This window comes from Lepisma saccharinum, chromosome 24, assembly GCF_977018435.1.
Source record: "Lepisma saccharinum chromosome 24, izLepSacc3.1, whole genome shotgun sequence".
NCBI classification, from domain to species: Eukaryota; Metazoa; Arthropoda; class Insecta; order Zygentoma; family Lepismatidae; genus Lepisma; species Lepisma saccharinum.
In genome coordinates, this window is record NC_139252.1 from 55,227,878 (window position 1) to 55,247,817 (window position 19,940).

Sequence of the window (19,940 nt, forward strand, 5' to 3'; positions counted from 1 at the left end):
AATTACACTAGCGTAAGACCCCTCCTTGTCCCCGCCATGTTATGCCTATAGAATGAGTAAAAAGTTACTTTCGTTTGAAATAGAGAAAACACTTTCATTGAACCATCTATACATATGACAGATTGTTCTCGTGCTGCACAGTTACATATATTAGGTGTAAAATTGTCTTTCGGAGGTTCGTGGCGTCGAATCGGGGCGTCAAACTATAAAAAGTTTATCAAGAAAAGATGTCTGCCTTATTGATCAGTACATGCTGCGAATAGTTTGTGCCGTGACGAACTATGTATGTTGCTTAGCGTTTGAAGTATCCTGAATCGAGACGAGACAAAGTCTAAAATTACGAAAAAGTATCGGCTGGTATCGATAACTAAATTCCAACCGATACTTTCCGATACCACTGGTATCGGCATCGGATTAGCAATAACAAAAACAATAGCAGAAGAGGAAGACAACGAAAGAAGAGAAAGAAGAAAACGAAATAAGAGGAAGAAAACGAAAGAAGAAGAGAAAGAATAAGATAAAAAAACGAAAGAAGAGAAAGAAAACGAAAGAAGAGGAAGAAAACGAAAGAAGATAAAGAAAACGAAATAAGAGGAAGAAAACGAAAGAAGAAGAGAAAGAATAAGATAAAAAACGAAAGAAGAGAAAGAAGAGGAAGAAAACAAAAGAACAAGAGAAATAAAACGAAAGAAGATAAAGAAAACTAAATAAGAGGAAGAAAACGAAAGAAGAAGAGAAAGAATAAGATAAAAAACGAAAGAAGAGAAAGAAAACGAAAGAAGAGGAAGAAAACAAAAGAACAAGAGAAATAAAACGAAAGAAGAGGAAAAAAACGAAAGAAGATAAAGAAAACGAAAGAAGATAAAGAAAACGAAAGAAGAAGTGGAAGAAAACAAAAGAAGAGAAAGGAAAGGAAAAAGAGAAAGAAAACGAAAGAACAAGAGGAATAAAACGAAAGAAGAAGAGGAAGAAATTGAAAGATGAGAAAGACTGATTGATTTAGTTTATTTTACTTCGCGTTTTGTGCCTCTTGGCTAATTTGCGAAGATGGGGTGATTGATGAAATGATGAAATTGATGAATGGACATTCACAAACAACCAAGCCCGAGCGGGATTCGATCCCGGGACCCTTGGCGTCGCAGCGCGATGTGCTAACCACTCGGCCACAGGGACTGGCGAAAGATGAGAAAAAAAGAAAACGAAAGAAGAAAAAAGAAAGAAAGAGGAAGAAAACGAAAGAAGAGCAAGAAAACAAAAGAAGAAAGAGAATATAAGTCAGACGTAAGAAAAATTGCCTGCTCTCGTGTGGTGTAGTTTGTGCGTAATAGAAACTTAAACTGTAAGTCCAGTTCCGATTAGCCTGTCCGTGCATCAAGTGGACTTAGGTATGGTATACAGCACTGAATCGCCGCGTGTGAAAACCGTAGCAAGAACATGGCATTTAGGCAATGTGGGACGAGAAGATGATCACAGTGAAAGGCTCATCTCCTGGGAGGGCGGGAGAGACGACAGCATCACGACTTCCCGATCATCTTCGCATCTTGAAGACGGCTCGTACTTTCACCTGCCACAAGACGCAGCCTCCGGGAATGGGCCGCTCCCGAGGAATTCTCCTCAGGGCGGGACGAGAGTGGACTCGGGACAGAAATAAAGCAGGCGTTGCCCACAATTTCCTTCCAGGAATTTTGAGCACCGACAGAGTTAGCGTCAATAAAACATGAAACCAGTAATTGAAAGAAGATTTGGTTTATTTTACTTCTATTTCAGCCACTTTTGGTTAATCGAGAAGATGAGAATGAATGGAGATATGATGAAATGAATGAAAGGACAATTACAAACATATAGGAACAACAACGAAAGAAGAAGAGGAAGAAAAAGAAAGAAGAAGAGGAAGAAAACGAAAGAAGAAGAGAAAGAAACCGAAAGAATAAGAGGAAGAAAACGAAAGCAGAAGAGGAAGAAAACGAAAGAAGAAAAGGAAGAAAACGAAATAAGAAGAGGAAGAAAACGAAAGAATAGGAGGAAGAAAACGAAAGACGAGAAAGGAAACGAAAGAAGAGAAAGAAAACGAAAGAAGAAGAGGAAGAAAACGAAAGAATAGGAGGAAGAAAACGAAAGACGAGAAAGGAAACGAAAGAAGAGAAAGAAAACGAAAGAAGAAGAAGAAGAAAACGAAAGAATAGGAGGAAGAAAACGAAAGACGAGAAAGGAAACGAAAGAAGAGAAAGAAAACGAAAGAAGAAGAGGAAGAAAACGAAAGAATAGGAGGAAGAAAACGAAAGACGAGAAAGGAAACGAAAGAAGAGAAAGAAAACGAAAGAAGAGGAAGAAAACGAAAGAAGAAAAGGAAGAAAACACGAAAGAAGAAAAGGAAGAAAACGAAAGAATAAAAGAAAGAAAACGAAAGAAGAAATGGAAGAAAACGAAAGAATAAGAGAAAGAAAACGAAAGAAGAAAAGGAAGAAAACGAAAGAAGAGCCTTGGTGATGTCCAAAAAACAGTCCAGGGTATACGTGGAAGGAGGGGTCACCCCTTAGATTCCAATTGTAAGAATAGCAGGCCCAGGATAAACTAAAACAAATCGATGTACATCTCATCCTCTTTTTTTTCTCTCATTCTCTCCCTCTGTCTTCTATTTCCGTTTTCTTCACCTAACACTTTCTCTCATTTTTAGAAATGTTCTCTTTCTGTCTATTTCTCTTTCCCTCTCGAGCCAATCGCGTTCTCTTTCTCCCTCAATTATCTTTCTTTCTATCTCTCTCTCTCTTCTGCCTCTTATTCGTTCCTTCTATTTACCTTTATATCTCTCTCCACTTCTCTACTGCTTTTCTTTCTCTCTCTCTCTTTCTCTCTCTACTTGTTCCTATCCCTCTCTCTCTGTCTCTAGACTTTGTTCATCTCTCTCTGTGTGTACTGTTTATCTTCATCTCTCCCTCTCTGTACTACTATCCTGTCCAGGCGCGGGTCCACGGGGAGGGCGATAGGGGTGATGCCCCTCCCAACTGCAGGTTTTTTTTTTTATGTAATATTGTGCCTAATATTTTTGAAGACTCAAATATTCTGTCTTTTTTCACCAAGTATAACAGGCTCCCGAATATTTTTTTAAAAAAAATTGATTTAAGTCCACTCCATGCTCATGATAAGTTAATCAGAATTCGACCTACAGTTTAAATTTGGTTCTTTGGCCTTCTCGACGGAACACTGTTAACTTTGTCGCCTTCAAGGAAGAGGTCTTGGGTTCAATATCCACTGGAGGCACTTGGAGGGTCGGATCCTTCTTTAAACGGTAGGTTCTGTCCCGATTAGACTATCTGTGCATAAAGTGGATTTAAAACAAGAACTCAAACTTAAATTTTGATCCGAACCACTGTGCAATATGCCTCGAAAGGGTATCGAACCTGAGATTTACTTAACCCATATCTAATCGTTCAGTTTTTCCTGGGCAACGGTAGGAATTTCGATAACTACACACAATAAGAACCATCTATTTCAACCTTGGTCCCCTATTTTTGCAAATCAATACTCTAATCTTCAGAACGTTGAAATCATATTCCTGCAAGTGTAGGTTAGAATCGATACTCTGTGAGGTAAATTCGCCCCGCCCAACTATTACTTCTGGATCCGCCACTGATCCTGTCTCTCTCTACGGCTATTACTTCACCGTCCCTATCACACACACACTTGGGTGTGGAAAAGGTGGGCCAAGGCAATTTTACGGTGGGCCTGAGCCCATCCATTGGTGAAGTTATACTCGCTGTCTTCAATCGCATTCGACTTCGGAGTATGACACTTTCACGATCAGCCATTGAAACGAGGGAGCAATTTTGCCGCGCCAATTCACAGTTCCCCTAGGCGCGGGCTTAGGCTTGAATCCGTCCCTGCCGGCCAGCTCATGCAACGCGAAGTAACACGACGCCACAATCATTGCAGCAAATGCCGCCTGGACACCCGCGGCACGCCCGCCGTGCCACTGACCTCGAAAGCCCAGACATACAAGCCAACAGAATCGAGCAAAGAAGACGATTTCAGAACCGGAAGTATCAAACGAAGACAGCGGGCCAGGGGTCAGTTGACCAACCACAGGCGCAAGTTGAAGAAAAAAGTACCCGCGCCAGAACACCTGTGCATCTCTCCCGCAAGAACGTTGGCTCGTTTTTCTCCTCAAAAACCGACCGTTTCTCCCTAAACTTCTTGTCCCTTTTTATCACCGCATATGTGTTACAACTGCATTCATTTTCTTCGCCTGGAAAGTGGAACAAGTCATTCATAACTTTGCTTTCGTCCCATCCGATGTTCCCGTTAACGTTGATTTACGTGGCTTATGCGAAAAGCCTTTGTTTTTACCCACCCGCCGAGTTTTCGTTCCGTTTTATTGCTTAAGAAACGTTACAGTACCGCCCCCTGTCCGGAAATGAACAGTGTTTACCACAATTCATTACATGAATATGGGAGCGAAAATAGTAGGTAGTTATATTAAAATACCCTAGGTGAGTGCGGGAGTATTTGCGAGGTCTATGATCAAAATTTTTGACTTGAATTCAAGATTTGGAAAACAAAATCTGTGAAAGGATGTAGCTACTGATGCCCTATTTTTTTACTTCGCTTCCCTGCCTCTTTTGGCTAATCACGAAGATGAAGATGAGTAATGATGAAATTGATGAAGGGACACTCACAAAGGACACCCATGGCCAGGCCGGGATTCGAACCCTGTCATCGTAACCACTCCGCCACGAATGTCGGCTACTGATGCACTCTAAAGCCACAATGTAAACTATAAGAAAAATTAATTGATACTTGAATTACATGCTCTTTTGTGTTAAGTCAGCTATGCTCATATAGGCTGTAGTAGGGTGCAAGAGAATTCCTGGGCAAATTGTACACGACTATTTTCAATAATTTTTCATGGATGTATATTATAACACCATTAAGCCTTGTTTCCATGATATGAAAAACTAAATATGCTGACCAAGGCAGTAATTTATTTTCTTAAAAACATAAACTGAACGTAACGTTTCAACCTTCTAGCAAGGTCTTCTTCAGACTCTGTATCAAGTACAAATGTAACAAGGTACAAAAACAGAACAACTTTCTAATGGTCTGGAGGGAGTAATGTTTGTGTATATATAATACCCTGTTTTTGTACCTTGTTACATTTGTACTTGATACAGAGTCTGAAGAAGACCTTGCTAGAAGGTTGAAACGTTACGTTTAGTTTATGTTTTTAAGAAAATAAATTACTGCCTTGGTCAGCATATTTAGTTTTTCATATGGATGTATATGTTTTAAAACATTGTTTCTTACGTGTGCTGGTGCAGAGGTCACCAGATTGTTCGCGTTTTGTTTCAATTCTTGAAGTTCTTATTGGCTAAAACGATGAGAATAAACATGGTGATGGACAATTTGCTTGGTAATACTTATGAATCCCACTGTAGTGTGTGTGACTTCTGCGGTAATCGACCCCGAAACCCCCTGATTACACAGCGACAGCATTAACCATTGAACAAATCATTTATTCCGAACGTATTACTGTGCAAACAAACTGGTGACGTCACCAGAAAGCTATGAAAACCAAAAGTTAGTACAGAAGACAAGAGCTATGGAAATTTCAAAATTACTTTAATTTCTTCCCATTCCCAGTGTATTGCTGCCAAGCCGAATTTCAACAGAAATCCGAATTTAATATCAAACTTTATTATTTAACCTATCAAAGTAGTAACTTTAGTCATGTACACTCACCGGTAATAAAAATGGGACACCCACATCCTGAAATACCCGCTACCCTGCAAGGCGTTGTGTGTGTTGCCTAACTCCACGGAGATAACCGCGATTCTTATAGAAAAGTGGCCATTGAAATTGGCATATCGCCTTACAGGTAGGCAACACACACAACGCAATGGAAGGGAAGCGTATATTTCAGGATATTTTTAACTAGCTTCCAAATTGCGATCGCTGCGCTGAAAAATGATGAGAACAAGCAAGAAATATAATTACGAAGCGGGGGAGGGGTAGGTTTTGCAACGTTCATGCTTTATCGAGGATTGGAATACACGAATCATATCAGTTAGGCAACACTTTCGTACCGAAGGCCGTCTTACATCCCCTACTTCTAATCTGCTGTTTCAAAAATGTGGGAATGTTTGTGTGACATAAAAGAATTTAATTGTTGCCTTTCGGCAATCATTCAGTTTGTCACGTGCGCTTAGTTTCAACAAATATTTAGAATGGGATCGTGCATTAAGTGTAAGCCTTTATGGAAGTCACATATTTGATATATCTTTCTGGTCATCGCCACATGCTGCGACAGCATGGGTCGCAAGTTCGAACCAGAGTTTCATTATGTTTGTCCCATCATCAATATCATCAGTTCACCATTCATTCTCATCACAAAAATAGAAACTGGTTGTATGGAAAGCACACAAATTTCAACCTCACTTCCACGAAGAACACTCTGGACTGCATTTTGCAGACTAACGAAGCTTTGGCGCCTGGACCTATGGCCAACATAATCTTCTGTGGGATTTTTTTTTGTGTCATCCATATGTGCATGGCCACCCGCGGGATTTTTTCTCCAGAGGGCGGGGGGCAGCAGTGCTTAAAGTGGGGAAACATGGAATGACGCTTCCCCCAGTAAAGAAAATTCTCAAAGCATCATCACCAGTACTACGATAATTTGCCTAGGCACTTCATATATGTTTGTGATTGTCCCCTTATCCACGTAATCGTATCACCATTCATTCTCGCCGTCGCGATTAACCAAAGGGATCAGAAAAGCGACGTAAAATCGTTACACGCAAAAATTAATTAGTTACGCGCGAGATCTTGCACACCTTTCCGTTACTGCTGCACACGTCTCGTTCATGAAAAAAAGTCATGAGCACTGTATTTGGCAAATATGCTGGCAAATATACGTAAGCTCATTTGAACTGACTACATTTACTTCAATCAAGGAAACTAATATTTTCTCTTCAACTGTGTTATTTAGTGTTAATATAAGTAGCTACAACATATTTCAAACTCGATACAGAAACTAATCTCTCTAATTTCATTTGAAGTCATTACTGGATGTATTAGCACATTAAGTAGTTGTTACGATTTGTATAATCGAAATAGCATGCCATCTGGTGGTAGGTTCCAAATGTAATATTTATGCACGGCCAAGAAGAGACTAGTTTTCTATCCGTATTAATACATGGATGAAACTGTACATGACTTCTCATTACATTTTGTATTGTATTATTTTGTGTCTCAGTCCAGTTCGTGCATTCAAAACTAAACAAATATTACATTCGCTCATTGAAAATCGAACCTACTCCAGACAGCAAGCAGCGAGTTATAATCATGATGATTGTCAAAACTAAAAGAAGAAATGCAATTCAAGCAACCTATTTCTCCGCAACCAGAAACTCAGCGTGAAGCTCATTTAGTACTCAAAGCGGCCGTACGGCGGCAGCACTTCCTTGCACGGTAGTCTTGTGTGAAATTACCCGTTCGCTTCATGACGTCTGGAATATATCGAACGAGGCTATTATGCCGAATAAAGGAAATTTTCAAAAACTGTTTTCATTTTTGACCATCAAGTGTATGGTAACATGTATTGACAAAGAAATATCTTTCTGATTACATTATTAAGTTATTGGCCTACGATAGGCTGCCACTAAACTCAAAGCTATCTAGACAACAGCAAGTGTAAACCACAAGATGATTCACTCGAGTGCTTTGTAAGGAATTCTAAACCCCAAATGTAATTTTTGGAATATCACAACGGTTTTTCGAATGAACGACTTTGCTACGACAGGCCAAAGGTCAAACGTAGTCTCAAGGAATTTGGTTTATGTTTTGTGAACAAAGACTTATGTTAGTGATTTGTTTAATGAGTCTTTATTATTATTATTTCGAGACCTGGGACGAGACTGGACAAGACAGACATTTGCACTCAGAACCAGTTAGTGTACGGAAATCGTACCAGGAAGTGATCAATAGCGAATTTTTTGCGTAATTATTATATACTTCGCTCATGGCAAAAGCATTAATCGTACTGAAACAACACCAAAGAACAAAAGAACATCCCCAAGCGGAAACACACCAAAAATGATAAAGTAATTCACTTACCTTTCCATTGATGACGGCCTGCACGGTAACCACCTGCCCAGCGCGGTGATATTCCAGCACTTCGCCTGGCAACACATACCCAATGCCTGGGTCAAACCACACCAGATCACCCTGAAAGAAAAAGATACCACTGCTTACAACACTGTTTTAAATAAACGTTGATCCAAGATTATAGAACACACAATGAAGGTAGAATATCTACAGGTGGGTCCGTCACTGAGATGTAACGTTCACTACTGTCTGCTGCAAAGAAGTATGTTGCTCACCTATTGATTTATCTTAATCGAGCATGTACATAAGATATATATTTATGGCCGAGTCTGCTGCCACGCACGTGTCAGCAGTAAGAATAAGCGTCAAATTTGCTCCTGCCACGTAATTCGTCTGCTAAGAGGATGTTACGAATCTTAAGAACAGATTGAGACGAGAGAAATGCAAGTTTATGATTAGTGGGAATGAATGTACAGGTAATTTAGAACCTTTTATTTATTTATTTATTTATTTATTGAAATTTCCAGTACAGCAGAAGCCATTTTAAACCAGAAAGAAACAACAATAAAACAATAGACTAAGATTAAAAACAAAAGAACGGATAACACAAAATAAACAAAAATAAAACAAGCCAAAAAAAGTACCAAGGTAAAAAGATCAGTTTCACAAAAGCATTACTTATGTACAATTTTTTCTATGTTGCTGATAAAAAATGAATATGAAGTGAATATATCTATTTGGTTTGAGATTATATTGAACTGATTCGGTAGCCTATGGAATAGTGATCGTTGTATGAGTGAGAGCCTGGGAGTTGTAGTGTGGAAAGTTTCCTTGCTCCGTGTTTTATGTCTAGGCACTCTGAGGGAGAGTTCGTGGAGTGGGATGCTGCATCTTAAGTTTCCATTTATAATCTTATATAGCAATTTCATATCTGCAATGTATCTACGAGTTTCTGGAGTATTAATATGCAGTTTTACAAGAAGATCTCTCTTAGGCAGGTGTCTCAGGGCAGGCACTCTATATCGAACGATGGAGAGGAAAAAGCTGAGAACACTGTCGATCTTGGAGGTATGAGAATGGGCAGCCATGTTCCAGATTGGTGAACAATATTCTAGAATGGGGGACACAAATATCTTGAAGTAAATGGCAAGTGCTTTCGGGTTATTGATTTCGGTGAATCTGTAAAGTAGGCCTAGCATACGCATTGCCTTTTTTGTGATGTTTGATATGTGATTATCGAAATTTAGTTTTGAATCTATGAGGATACCTAGATCTCGGTGTTGTGCTTCTTTTGTTAGAGGGAGGTCGGTGAGTGTATAATTACCTTCAAGAATGTTTTGCTTCAATGAAATTGTTATGTATGAGCATTTAGAAGGGTTTGTGGACAGTTTCCATCGCTTACACCATTCAGAGAATCTGTTAATGTCATTTTGGAGAAGTTGCATGTCTGATGGCTGTTTTATTTCTCTCATAATCTTGCAATCATCGGCAAACATTAGAATTGTGCTTGAGATGGGGGAATTAAAGAGGTCTGTGAGATCATCCAGATATAATACAAATAACAGAGGGCCAAGAACGCTTCCTTGCGGCACACCAGATATAACAGGAAGCCAGTTAGAATGAGTTCCAGAAAGTATAACGCGTTGTTGTCTATTTCTTAGATAGTCTTTCACTAATTTTAACGTGTTTCCAGTGATGTTAAATCTGTTAGATAATTTATGCAGTAAATAGTGGTGATCCACTGAATCAAAAGCTTTGGACAGATCAAAGTAAACAACATCTAACTGATTACGATTAGTAATTGCGTTTATGGCACAGGATTGCATACAAGACAGATTGGTAAGGCATGAAGAATTTGGAAGAAAGCCGTGTTGTGCTGGGTTAATGTAAGGGGATGTGAATTTCAGAAGTCTTTTTTTTTTCAGAATTTTTTCACAGACAATAGCAAGTGTGGAAAGGAGAGAAATGGGCCTATAACATGTAGTATCGTTAGCATTTCCAGATTTAAAAATAGGAATGATATTTGCTTTCTTCCATTGAGTGGGAAAGCAGCCTTCAGAGAAGCACCTATTGTATAACATTGCAAGAGGAGTAGCTAGTGAGTGAGCTGTTTTTTGAAGGAAAATAGTAGGAATATTGTCTGTTCCAGATGCTCGGTGAGAAGAGAGGGAGGTAAGGAAGTGCAAGACTTCACCTGGTTCTGTAAAGACGGTAGAAAGAGAGTGAGAGCAGATAGATTTGATAGGCGGGTGATCTAAAACATCATTTGAAACAAAAATATTTTGAAATGTTAGATTGAATAATTCAGCTCTATCATTACCAACAGCTGAAATGTCATTGTGTGTTACTTCTAAAGGGATGCGCTTGGCTTGTCTTCGTGAATTTATTAATGTCCAGAATCTCTTTGAATTAGTAAGGAGTTCGTTTGTGACTGTGTTGACATATTCGGTGTATTTCTGTTTCATAAGGTCTTTACTATGCTTTCGAAGTGCTTTGAAAGTGTTGTGTGTGTGGGGATTGGGGAAACGTTTCCACAGTTGCCATGCTCTCTTTTTGTTAAGTAACAGATGCTGCAACTCTTTATCAAACCAAGGGGGGAACTTTTTACTTTTCATTGTTTTATGTGGCACATAAAAAAAAAGCATTTAGCGATATTATTTTAATGCTAACAGAACCTAACCTAACTACGAGAGCATTTAGGTTTATTATTAGAAGAATGCTGAGGGACCTAATCTTAAAATATTTTTGTGAAAGTAATCGCTACAACTTCACAGCATGTGTTACAGACGTAATTGCATACATAGCATGATGAAATCACGATAAGACAAAGACCGAGTCTACTGCCACGCGCATCTTCTTTGAGGTTCCAGCAGAAGAAGAACGTCGCAGCAGACACTACCTAGATTTATAGATATAAATGTATGGATTCAAAACTTCAATAAAATAGCTCAGTATGGCTTCATTACGACCAACACGATTTATTTTAAGTCATGTGCGTGTGTTTACAGTGACTTAACTTTTGTCTTACCATCTCTACACATTTGAGCAAAATCAATCTGTAACTCGCCAGTTCAAGACAGAGACTTCTGAGAGCTTTGTTTTACCAGGATCTTACTTACCGCACACCGTATCGAACACCTTCGTTTAATTACGTCACAATAAATGTTCTCGTTAGGTTAGGAATGTTAGGTTTATATATAGGTTAGGATAATACCTTCTTGGTGAAGCTTAGAAAAATTGCAGTGTGTTTATGCTAAGAGAACTTAACCTAACAAGCCTAATCTAACAAGAGAACATTTATCGTGACGTCAGCAAACGAAGGTGCTCATTACGGTGTGCGACAAGTGAGAAAAGTTTTACCAAGCAACTTATTCTGAAGGCGGAAGGGTCAATCCACCCTTTAGGTAGGGAAAGGCTACTGAAAAAGGAAACATACCTCACTGACGAAAAATGGGCGGGCACTCTAGTGGTGCATAGTTAATAAGAGATCAACATTTCTGTGTTATAATGGTGAATACAATCCCTATTTTGTTTTAAGACCTCCACTTTTTGCACGAAATAAAAATGGCATCCTAATAGCGCAATCCTAACCATTGCCATTTGTGAAATTCAACGTAGCTATAACGTAGTTCTGTCGGCTTGACTGTACTGTGGGATTCATAAGTATCGTGCAGCAAATTGTCCACGACTATTTTCGTTGGTCTTTATTCTCATCCTATGTATTCTTAAGGAATGTATTTTTACGTATACTGGTTCCGAACTTGTAAGCAGATTGTTTGGCGTTTTGTGTCAGTTTTTGAAGCTCTCAATGCATAAGACAAAGGGAGTAAACATGGTGATGGACAATTTGCTTGGTAATGCTTATGGATCCCACCTTTGCGTTCTACATCTCCAGATCTACGCATATCACATATAGAACTTCGAACTTCAAACGTGGATCTAGATTTCTTTTGGGGGCACAGATTAAGCTTTAATTATATGATACATATTGTAGGACTGGAAATATGATTGCAAATTTTTCTACATATTAGCACAGCGTCATGTATGTGTGCGCACGTGTGTGTTTATGAAATATTCACGTCAAGACAATACCAAGTGCTTGTTTTAGGACCAATTTGTGGTCCAATCGGGATTGGGCCTTCAAAGTAGAATCTGAACCAATATACAGGCCCGTAACATGGCATAGGCTAGGGGACTGAAACCTTGGGCGCGAATAATAAAAAAGTCAGAATATTCTTCGGAGAAATTTACACTTCGCAGAGGTAAGTGGAGAAGACAGTAAGACACAACTGAATTATGCTTAAATGGTATGGTAAACTTCTTTCAAATCAAAGACACAAACTACGAATCTTTAAACATAACTTACATTATTTTAAATGATCGTTTCTTTGTTTCCTCATTTCAAAATGTGTAAGGTGTAAATATCACAAACCATGGCATAAGGAGAAAATATCGAAGTACGCACATAAAATGTCGGTGCTTTGAAGTGGGATGGGCGGCAAACCACAATCCTGCAGAGGGCTCCAAAATATCTAGCTCGACAATAAAAATGGGACACCTACAACGCGTTATGTGTGTTGCCTAACTGCGGTGGTACAAATTGTCATTGAAAATTGTTATTAAAATCACATTATCGCCGCAGAGGTAGGCAACACATATGACGCCTTGCTGGGAAGCGAGTATTACAGTAACTAGATGTCCCATTTTTAGTGCCGGTGAGTGTACCTTCACCAGGAAACTAACTCGGTACCCGTTGATTATAATGTGATAACATTAGATTTTTTGTGAAATAGAAGTATTTCTAACTTATTTGTATTTGATTATTTCAGAAGGGGATAAACTCGAGAATTAGTTTCCTCAGGCGAAAATGTCACAAACATGGGAAATACCTTACCTACGTAGAATACTCTCCCTTTGTATCCATAGGTTGACGTTATTGCCTTGTAACAAACAAGTCCCGGGTTCGATTTCCGGCGTCCACTTATTTAAGTGTCTAGTAAATCTAGTCCAAATTAATATATTTATACTAAACTTTTGTTTTCTTTTAAAGTGTTCCACTCGAAAATGATCCGCTAGAGGCGCTGGTGTTGAACCCGGTGCTTGGTATTTGTCTGCTTATAATGGAAGTAAATGGAGTTTTCGCTGCAACGTCTGATTCTTTTACATGAAGCATTTCTATGAATGTGATAATTGCTATGATATTTGGTACAGTGGTCGCGAAGATATTAACGAACATTCTAGACAGTCGACCACGTCCTGTTATCGTCATACTTTCGTTAATAATACGGGAGAAAAAATACGCGTGGAATGCTCTTGGCAACTAAATGTTTGTGTATGAATTAGGTTCATTATTATCATCATCATCATCATTTCTTTTAAAGATATACACACTGAAGCATTTGTATTTTTGATATTTACTGTCTCTTTTCTTCCTCTTTAAACTAATCGCGGCGATGATGATAATGATGATTCCATGAAACGACAAGGGGAACCCCACAAAACTTTCTTAGTGCCATCGACATGAGTGTAAGGAAACTTTCAAACCAATGGGACAAGCGACACGGGATGTTCACACTGTCACACTAGTGACACACACTTCCAGACTGTAAAATAGCATTCATTGCATATGAGGGTCCAAACAGCAAACGACACGTTCATATGGCGTATTCGCGTGCTACTTGTTACTTCGGGCGGAAAGCTCCTTAAAGGAAGGGTGCTCAGACCGAAGCGACGCGCTACAGGGGGAGTTCCCAACTAAGTGACAAGCGACATGGTGCCTTCAATCTATTGGCAAGCGTTCGCTGCTAATTGTGCAACAAAAGATAGGCGACACCAAAAACCGCACATTGCAACAACAGATCTAGGCGACACGATAAGCCACACGTGTCGCTTTGTCACTTGTGCGTCGCTCAAACTGGGCCATTTCCTCAATAGCTTACAACATGTTGCCGTGGTTTGTTGTTCACGCATGCGCGATGCAATGAGTGTCTTGCTTTAGAGAGATTGTGCACCAAAGCGACAAGCGGCACGCGACACTTATCGCTTGAGGATATCACCAACCGAACGCTGGCCTGTGCTTCCCGTCATGCCGCTACGATGTGAAATGTTGCTCTTGATTGGCTCGTTTCCAAGAAACATGTGTCGCTTCGGTGTGAAAGTTGCCTTGGACCGAAGGACCCGTGTCGCTTTGGTGTAAAATCTCCTTGAGGAAACGGTGCAGTCAGAGCTTGTGTCCCTACGGTTCAAAAGGCTGCATTGATTACGGACTACTCGCTTCCAAGCGACACTTGTGGTTTGTCGCCTCGGTATGAAATATCTCTCAGGATACTATTTATATTCTAATAACATAGAAAAATAAAACTCTAGTACACAATCCAACACCTGACGTCCGGAATCACTTTGCGATGTTTCTTCTTGTGTTACGCATGCTATTTATTTATTAATTTTATTTTACTTTTCTTTCCAAATTAATGTCATTTCGTGACTGCAAATCACTCACAAATATAACTGTTTCCATCAATTCACGTACCGCCTTTCAAGACAAACAGATCTACATAATATATTCCAAAACCTAACAAAGCCGCATCACTTTCATAAGAAAATTAGCACCGACATTGATCGCACTGCCATCTATGTTTCTCATCCGTCTGGGGAACCAGTTTCTTGGGTCCTTTTCCACACTACGTTATTCAAGGCGCTGTACTCAATGTATTAGCAGTTTTCTAAAACGTCAACCATATTCGACTATTAAGAAACGATTTACGCTACTGTGATTGTTCGAATTTTAGAATTTGTTTACACGTATCTCAATGTGCTTTAAAAATACATGTTGAGCATCATAAAATATATTCACAGTGGTTCATAATTAAAAGATATATTATTTTATATAATCAATATTATTTTTGTGGTTCAGTACAGAGGAAATGTATCAAAAACAATAGTAGTATCAGGAATCATTCAAAATTAAAAGAACAGCACCATCTGGTGGCCAAATTCGAAACTACAGTTAACATTGGGTATAGAGCGACCACAAGGAAAACAACTTCCGCGCACTTTCCCTTCCTCCGTTCAGCTCGGGCCATAAGAAAACGTGCTCCACTATGCCCTTTTGCTTATGGTTCCACTATAGTTGTATTTCTTGTCCGGCCTACAAACCAAATCATCTTGACGGAAACGGAAATGTATGTATTCAAGCTCTTTTATCCCCTAACACAAGCGACAAGGAAATTTTGTTCTTTTGCCCTAGACAAATTTAAACTTGCCTGCCAAATTTCTGTACCAGCAACCTTCACTGGAAACTAAATACACTGATATATTTCTGATTTTTAGTGGTGTCCGACTTCAGTTTATTTTTGGAACACAATAAGAAGTTTTGTGCCTCACAGCACCAAGTGTGATGCCCCCTTAAATCTTAAACTGTAAATAATTAAATAAATAATTTAGACGTAAAGGTTGGAGATATGAACAAAAATAGTAAATCAATTTAACACTACTAATTTTTCCAGAGGTGGTTGAAATGTCTCAATAGGCAGTTGAGGACTATCACAGAAGCATGAGTTAAGATACTGCCATGTGTTTATTGAATCAATCTTCGAAATCGACCTTGATAACTCCGGCACTGTTGTGTAATGAAGGTAGATAGATTCTATGGCTGGAATTGTAAATGAACTTGTTGTGTGTAAACTGATTCGTACTGCATGCAAGGACCAATTACATGTGTAATGTAACGATCGAGAAAAATAACGGATATTATGTAGATCATACAATTTAGGGATCATGAAAATTCCATTTCCTCGCATTTTTCTTATTGTTTGGGCAGTTTCCGAGCTGCATCTGAAGGAAATTCGCAAAAATAGGCAAGATTAGCTTAATCATACTCGGGATAGAAGCAGTTAAGGTATATGCTTTCGTTAAAATTTAACAGGGTGCCCGTTAGTACTGGACGAATCGGTTCTTTGTTCTTAACCTATTTTATGCATAAAAATAGATAATGGTTACAAATTGCAGTTACCTCCACTATAAAAACAGCGTGGTCCAAAAACGACTTTTCAACTTTGTAAGTGTATAAATAACCGATTTCCAGGTCGATGAATGAAATCTCAAAAGTAAAAACTCAAAGGGGTGTCAGATCAAGTGAATGATATGGCCATGCAATTAGGCCATCTCGACCTGTCCATCGACATGGAAATCGGTCATTGAGGAAATCCCGAACTTAGGTGAGGTAGTAAGATGTTGCGTCATCTGGTTGGAAGTGGATGCGGCCAAAATACACACAGCGAGCTCGCTCTTGACCTGTGAAAGCAGCAATTTTCAATGGAACTGCCGCTGCCTTTTGCGGTGGCGGAATTCGGTACTACTCCACTACAACACTAGTCAAACTTGACGGATCTCTTTACAAAATGACACCACAACCAGTTCTGTAACGTTTTCGAATATTTATTTTTGTACACTCACAAAGTTGGACAACCCTGTATATTTTAAATATCCGAATCGTTAAAATTCCATCAATTAGTTAAACTATGTAACGGTTGTTGATGCTTTAAACAAGGTCACGCTTTAATACTGAAAATCATTTTCAGGTCTTATGTTTATCTGGAAACTATTATAGACTTTTAGTGGAGTTTGCGAACGATACGGTATAGGCTATTATTTCTTCAGTCAACAGTGCTTGCAGCAATAAACCTTCGTGTTTAGGCATGTTAGAGTTAGTTAGTGTACGTTCTGGCACTCATACTTTACCATTTTTACGAACAGCAATACTTGCAATCGGAGTTACTAATACAACATGGGTAGGAAATGCACAGTGATCGTGCATAGATCTGAAACTATCACGAGAACTTTACGAAAAGTTAAGCAGAGAATACAATTAAGCTAAAAAAGAATGGTTTATGATTTCACTAATTAGCAAACAGAGCAATTAATTATCTGGAAAGTATCCAGGAAGTCAAACGAGAAGAAAAGGTGAAGTAAACACGATGTAGACAAACCACAGGCTAGATAGTCACTTTACTTTTTCATGGATAATACATTTTCTTTCACGTGCATGATTCTCGCCTTTCCCAAACACAACTCACAATAGCAAGAAGTTATTCATTGAAATAAACCACTAGAATGATAAAACACGCAAATAGATCTGGAGATAAATCTTGAAACAAATCATCTTTACATTAATGTGGATAAAACTGAATGAATTTATATATTTCGTATTTGTAGTGCTGCCTCCTAGAGGAAGAAGAAGCAAGCTACTGTTGCCGGGCAATAGTCTGTGCAAGCAGAACGAATGGAGATCGTAGTTTCATTATAATGTAAAGTATTACGCTGTTTGTGAGTTTCTTAATAAATGCAGTTAATCTTGTTAATACATGTGAAGAACGTGTAGAAGGTTAAAAACAAGAATTAAAGGAAGCTAATAAAAGTTTGTAAATTATTGTTTTTTCCTTTTCCGAAGTTCATTTGGTACTATTTCCATTACATTTAATTACAAAACTGGGTGTGTTCAATACTAAACTATTATTTTACCTATAAAATTCTCGTTTGTCCACTTTTATTTGAATTTTGAGCTACACTGAATTTCCTTGGTTTTATATTAAATAATATTTTCATGCACTTTAACTACTTTTAATTAAAATATTTGAAGATGATTTTTACGTGGGTAGTTTAAAAATTTGGGATATTTTAAAGTATGTCGAAACAATTCATGAAATCAGAGTAGTTGCTTATTTAGAAGCACCAGGGTCGCAAAAAATCATAAAAAAAATATATTTTTATCTGGTGCTGGGCCTACATAGGGCCGGCTCTGAATTACACAGTACTAATAAATTCGTAGACTGTACATCGAAAATATTAAATGAGAAAATGGTCAAGTGACATGCTATTTGGTGGAGTCTGGTGCGGGGCACACCCTAGAGCTATAACCTAACCTAACAATTCCTAACCTACAATGCGCTAAGGTCTGATAATGCATTTGCGGTTAGGTTAGGTGGACCATGTTAACAGCTCTTAGCATTTAATTTTGGCGCTTGGTGGAAGATGGGTGTGTCCCGCACCAGACCCAAAATAGATATTCAGAATTTCTGTACGATTGAAAGACACTGGGGAAACGTGGAAAAATGAAATATCGCAGTGGCGGGGGAGTAAACAGGAAGCTAGGTAGAGTCTGCAGGAAAAGAAAATATAAACAGACCCATCCTCAAAAGTGGAAAACAACTTTCGACACGAAACGGAATGAACACTGGGTAACACAGTTGGAGCTGTGTTTACGGAACGTACGAGCTGCGTCGAGATATGATTACACAGAGGAAGAATAATAGTTTCTGGTAACCATGGACGTCCAGAAGGGGGCCACACCCCCACCCCCATGGAAAATGAATGCCAACCTCAAATTATACATATATTTCACACATATTATAACATTTCAGTCACAGAAATTTATGTTAATTGTTAGAAGGGCATTGCAAGAACATGGTAACTTCAAACTGAAGGAATTGTTCTTGAGGGAAGCCAACATTATTATGGTAGAAAATATTAATTGTTTGCCCCACCCCTGGGAAAAATTCTGCGGACGTCCACATTCGTACAAATATATTTGTTTCGACAAACAAATAATTGTCTGCCAGAATCAAATTCTTTCAATCATTGTGCACATCTCTTATTTTTTTTAAAAAAAAGTCAAAATGGTAGTGAGTTTTTTTTTTTCTTTTCATGAAATTGTAGCCTGAAAACATGGGCGAGGGGTGCCGTGAAAGACAGCAGATTAAGTGCCTTGCATATCTTTGAAAACGATAACGACTTAAATATTTACAAATTGCTAACACCATGTTTCCCAGCCAACTTTTTATAGCGAAAACAGTCGCTACTATAATTTAGGCTTATCTACATGCAAGATTTGTTGCTCAACAGCAAGTGGGCGTAGTCGGTCCGTTTCGATTTGTGTTAATTCGGAAGGAGCATTAGCCCCGCCCCAATCTAGCAACGTCTGACCGTGTAAGGGCTGGCTGATCCTTCCGGAAGGTCCAAATATCAACCTCTCTCCCTCATACTGCAACCTGGGCTGTAATTTTGTAGACTAACAAGGTTCTTGCTTCTGCACTCAGAGAACTAAATGCATCATATCGATTGATGCACCAGAATGCATGGATTGATGCACTGAAGTGTGTTTTATGGCTTCTTCAAAGAATCAGATTCACATTTGATGCATTTTTGTATGTCGTGAAAGGAACACCAAAGTGCATCATTTGATTCAAGTGAGGATTTCTTTCAGTCGAGATGCACTTCAATGCATCGGTTGATCGCTTTTGATGATGCACTTAAACGTCTCTTCTGAGCTACATAAACTCTGTAGTGCATCATCCAAAAAAATGCAGGAAGGTGCATCAAGGAACATCAACTGATGCATTGAAGTGCATCTCGACTGAGAGGAATCCTCACTTGAATCAAATGATGCACTTCAATGTTTCTTTCACGACATTCAAAAATGCACCCAAATGCATCAAATGTGAATCTGATTCTTTAAAGAAGCCATAAAACACACTTTAGTGCATCAATCGATATGATGCATTTAGTTGTGTGTGTGTGTGTGTGGACTCACGGATCGTGTTGTACCCTGTCTTAATATGTTTAAGATTGTAATAAGAAATCCTTATATATCTGTAATAGAAAAATATGGTTGAAATGGGATTTTGTCTATATTTCTATAACCCTTTCAGCAATTTCGTGGACCTCCGTGGCTGGCACAGCGTGCTACGACACCAGGGGTACGGGATTTAATGCCTGTATGGGTGTTCTCTCTGAGTGTGCCTTCATCAATTGAAGCATTCCACCGAATAACGCTGTATGGCACT

At 38.8% G+C, this 19,940-nt stretch overlaps 1 protein-coding gene across 10 annotated transcripts in view; it reads right to left on the minus strand.

Moving 5' to 3' along the window:
* LOC145978267 (unconventional myosin-XV-like) overlaps positions 1–19,940 on the minus strand; it is a 536,876-nt gene that overhangs the window by 387,855 nt on the left and 129,081 nt on the right. For all 10 annotated transcript variants that reach the window (XM_083110775.1, XM_083110774.1, XM_083110769.1 and 7 more), the window contains one exon: positions 8,110–8,220. In XM_083110775.1, the coding sequence (XP_082966901.1) occupies positions 8,110–8,220 (111 nt within the window). The remainder of the gene's footprint in view (positions 1–8,109; positions 8,221–19,940) is intronic.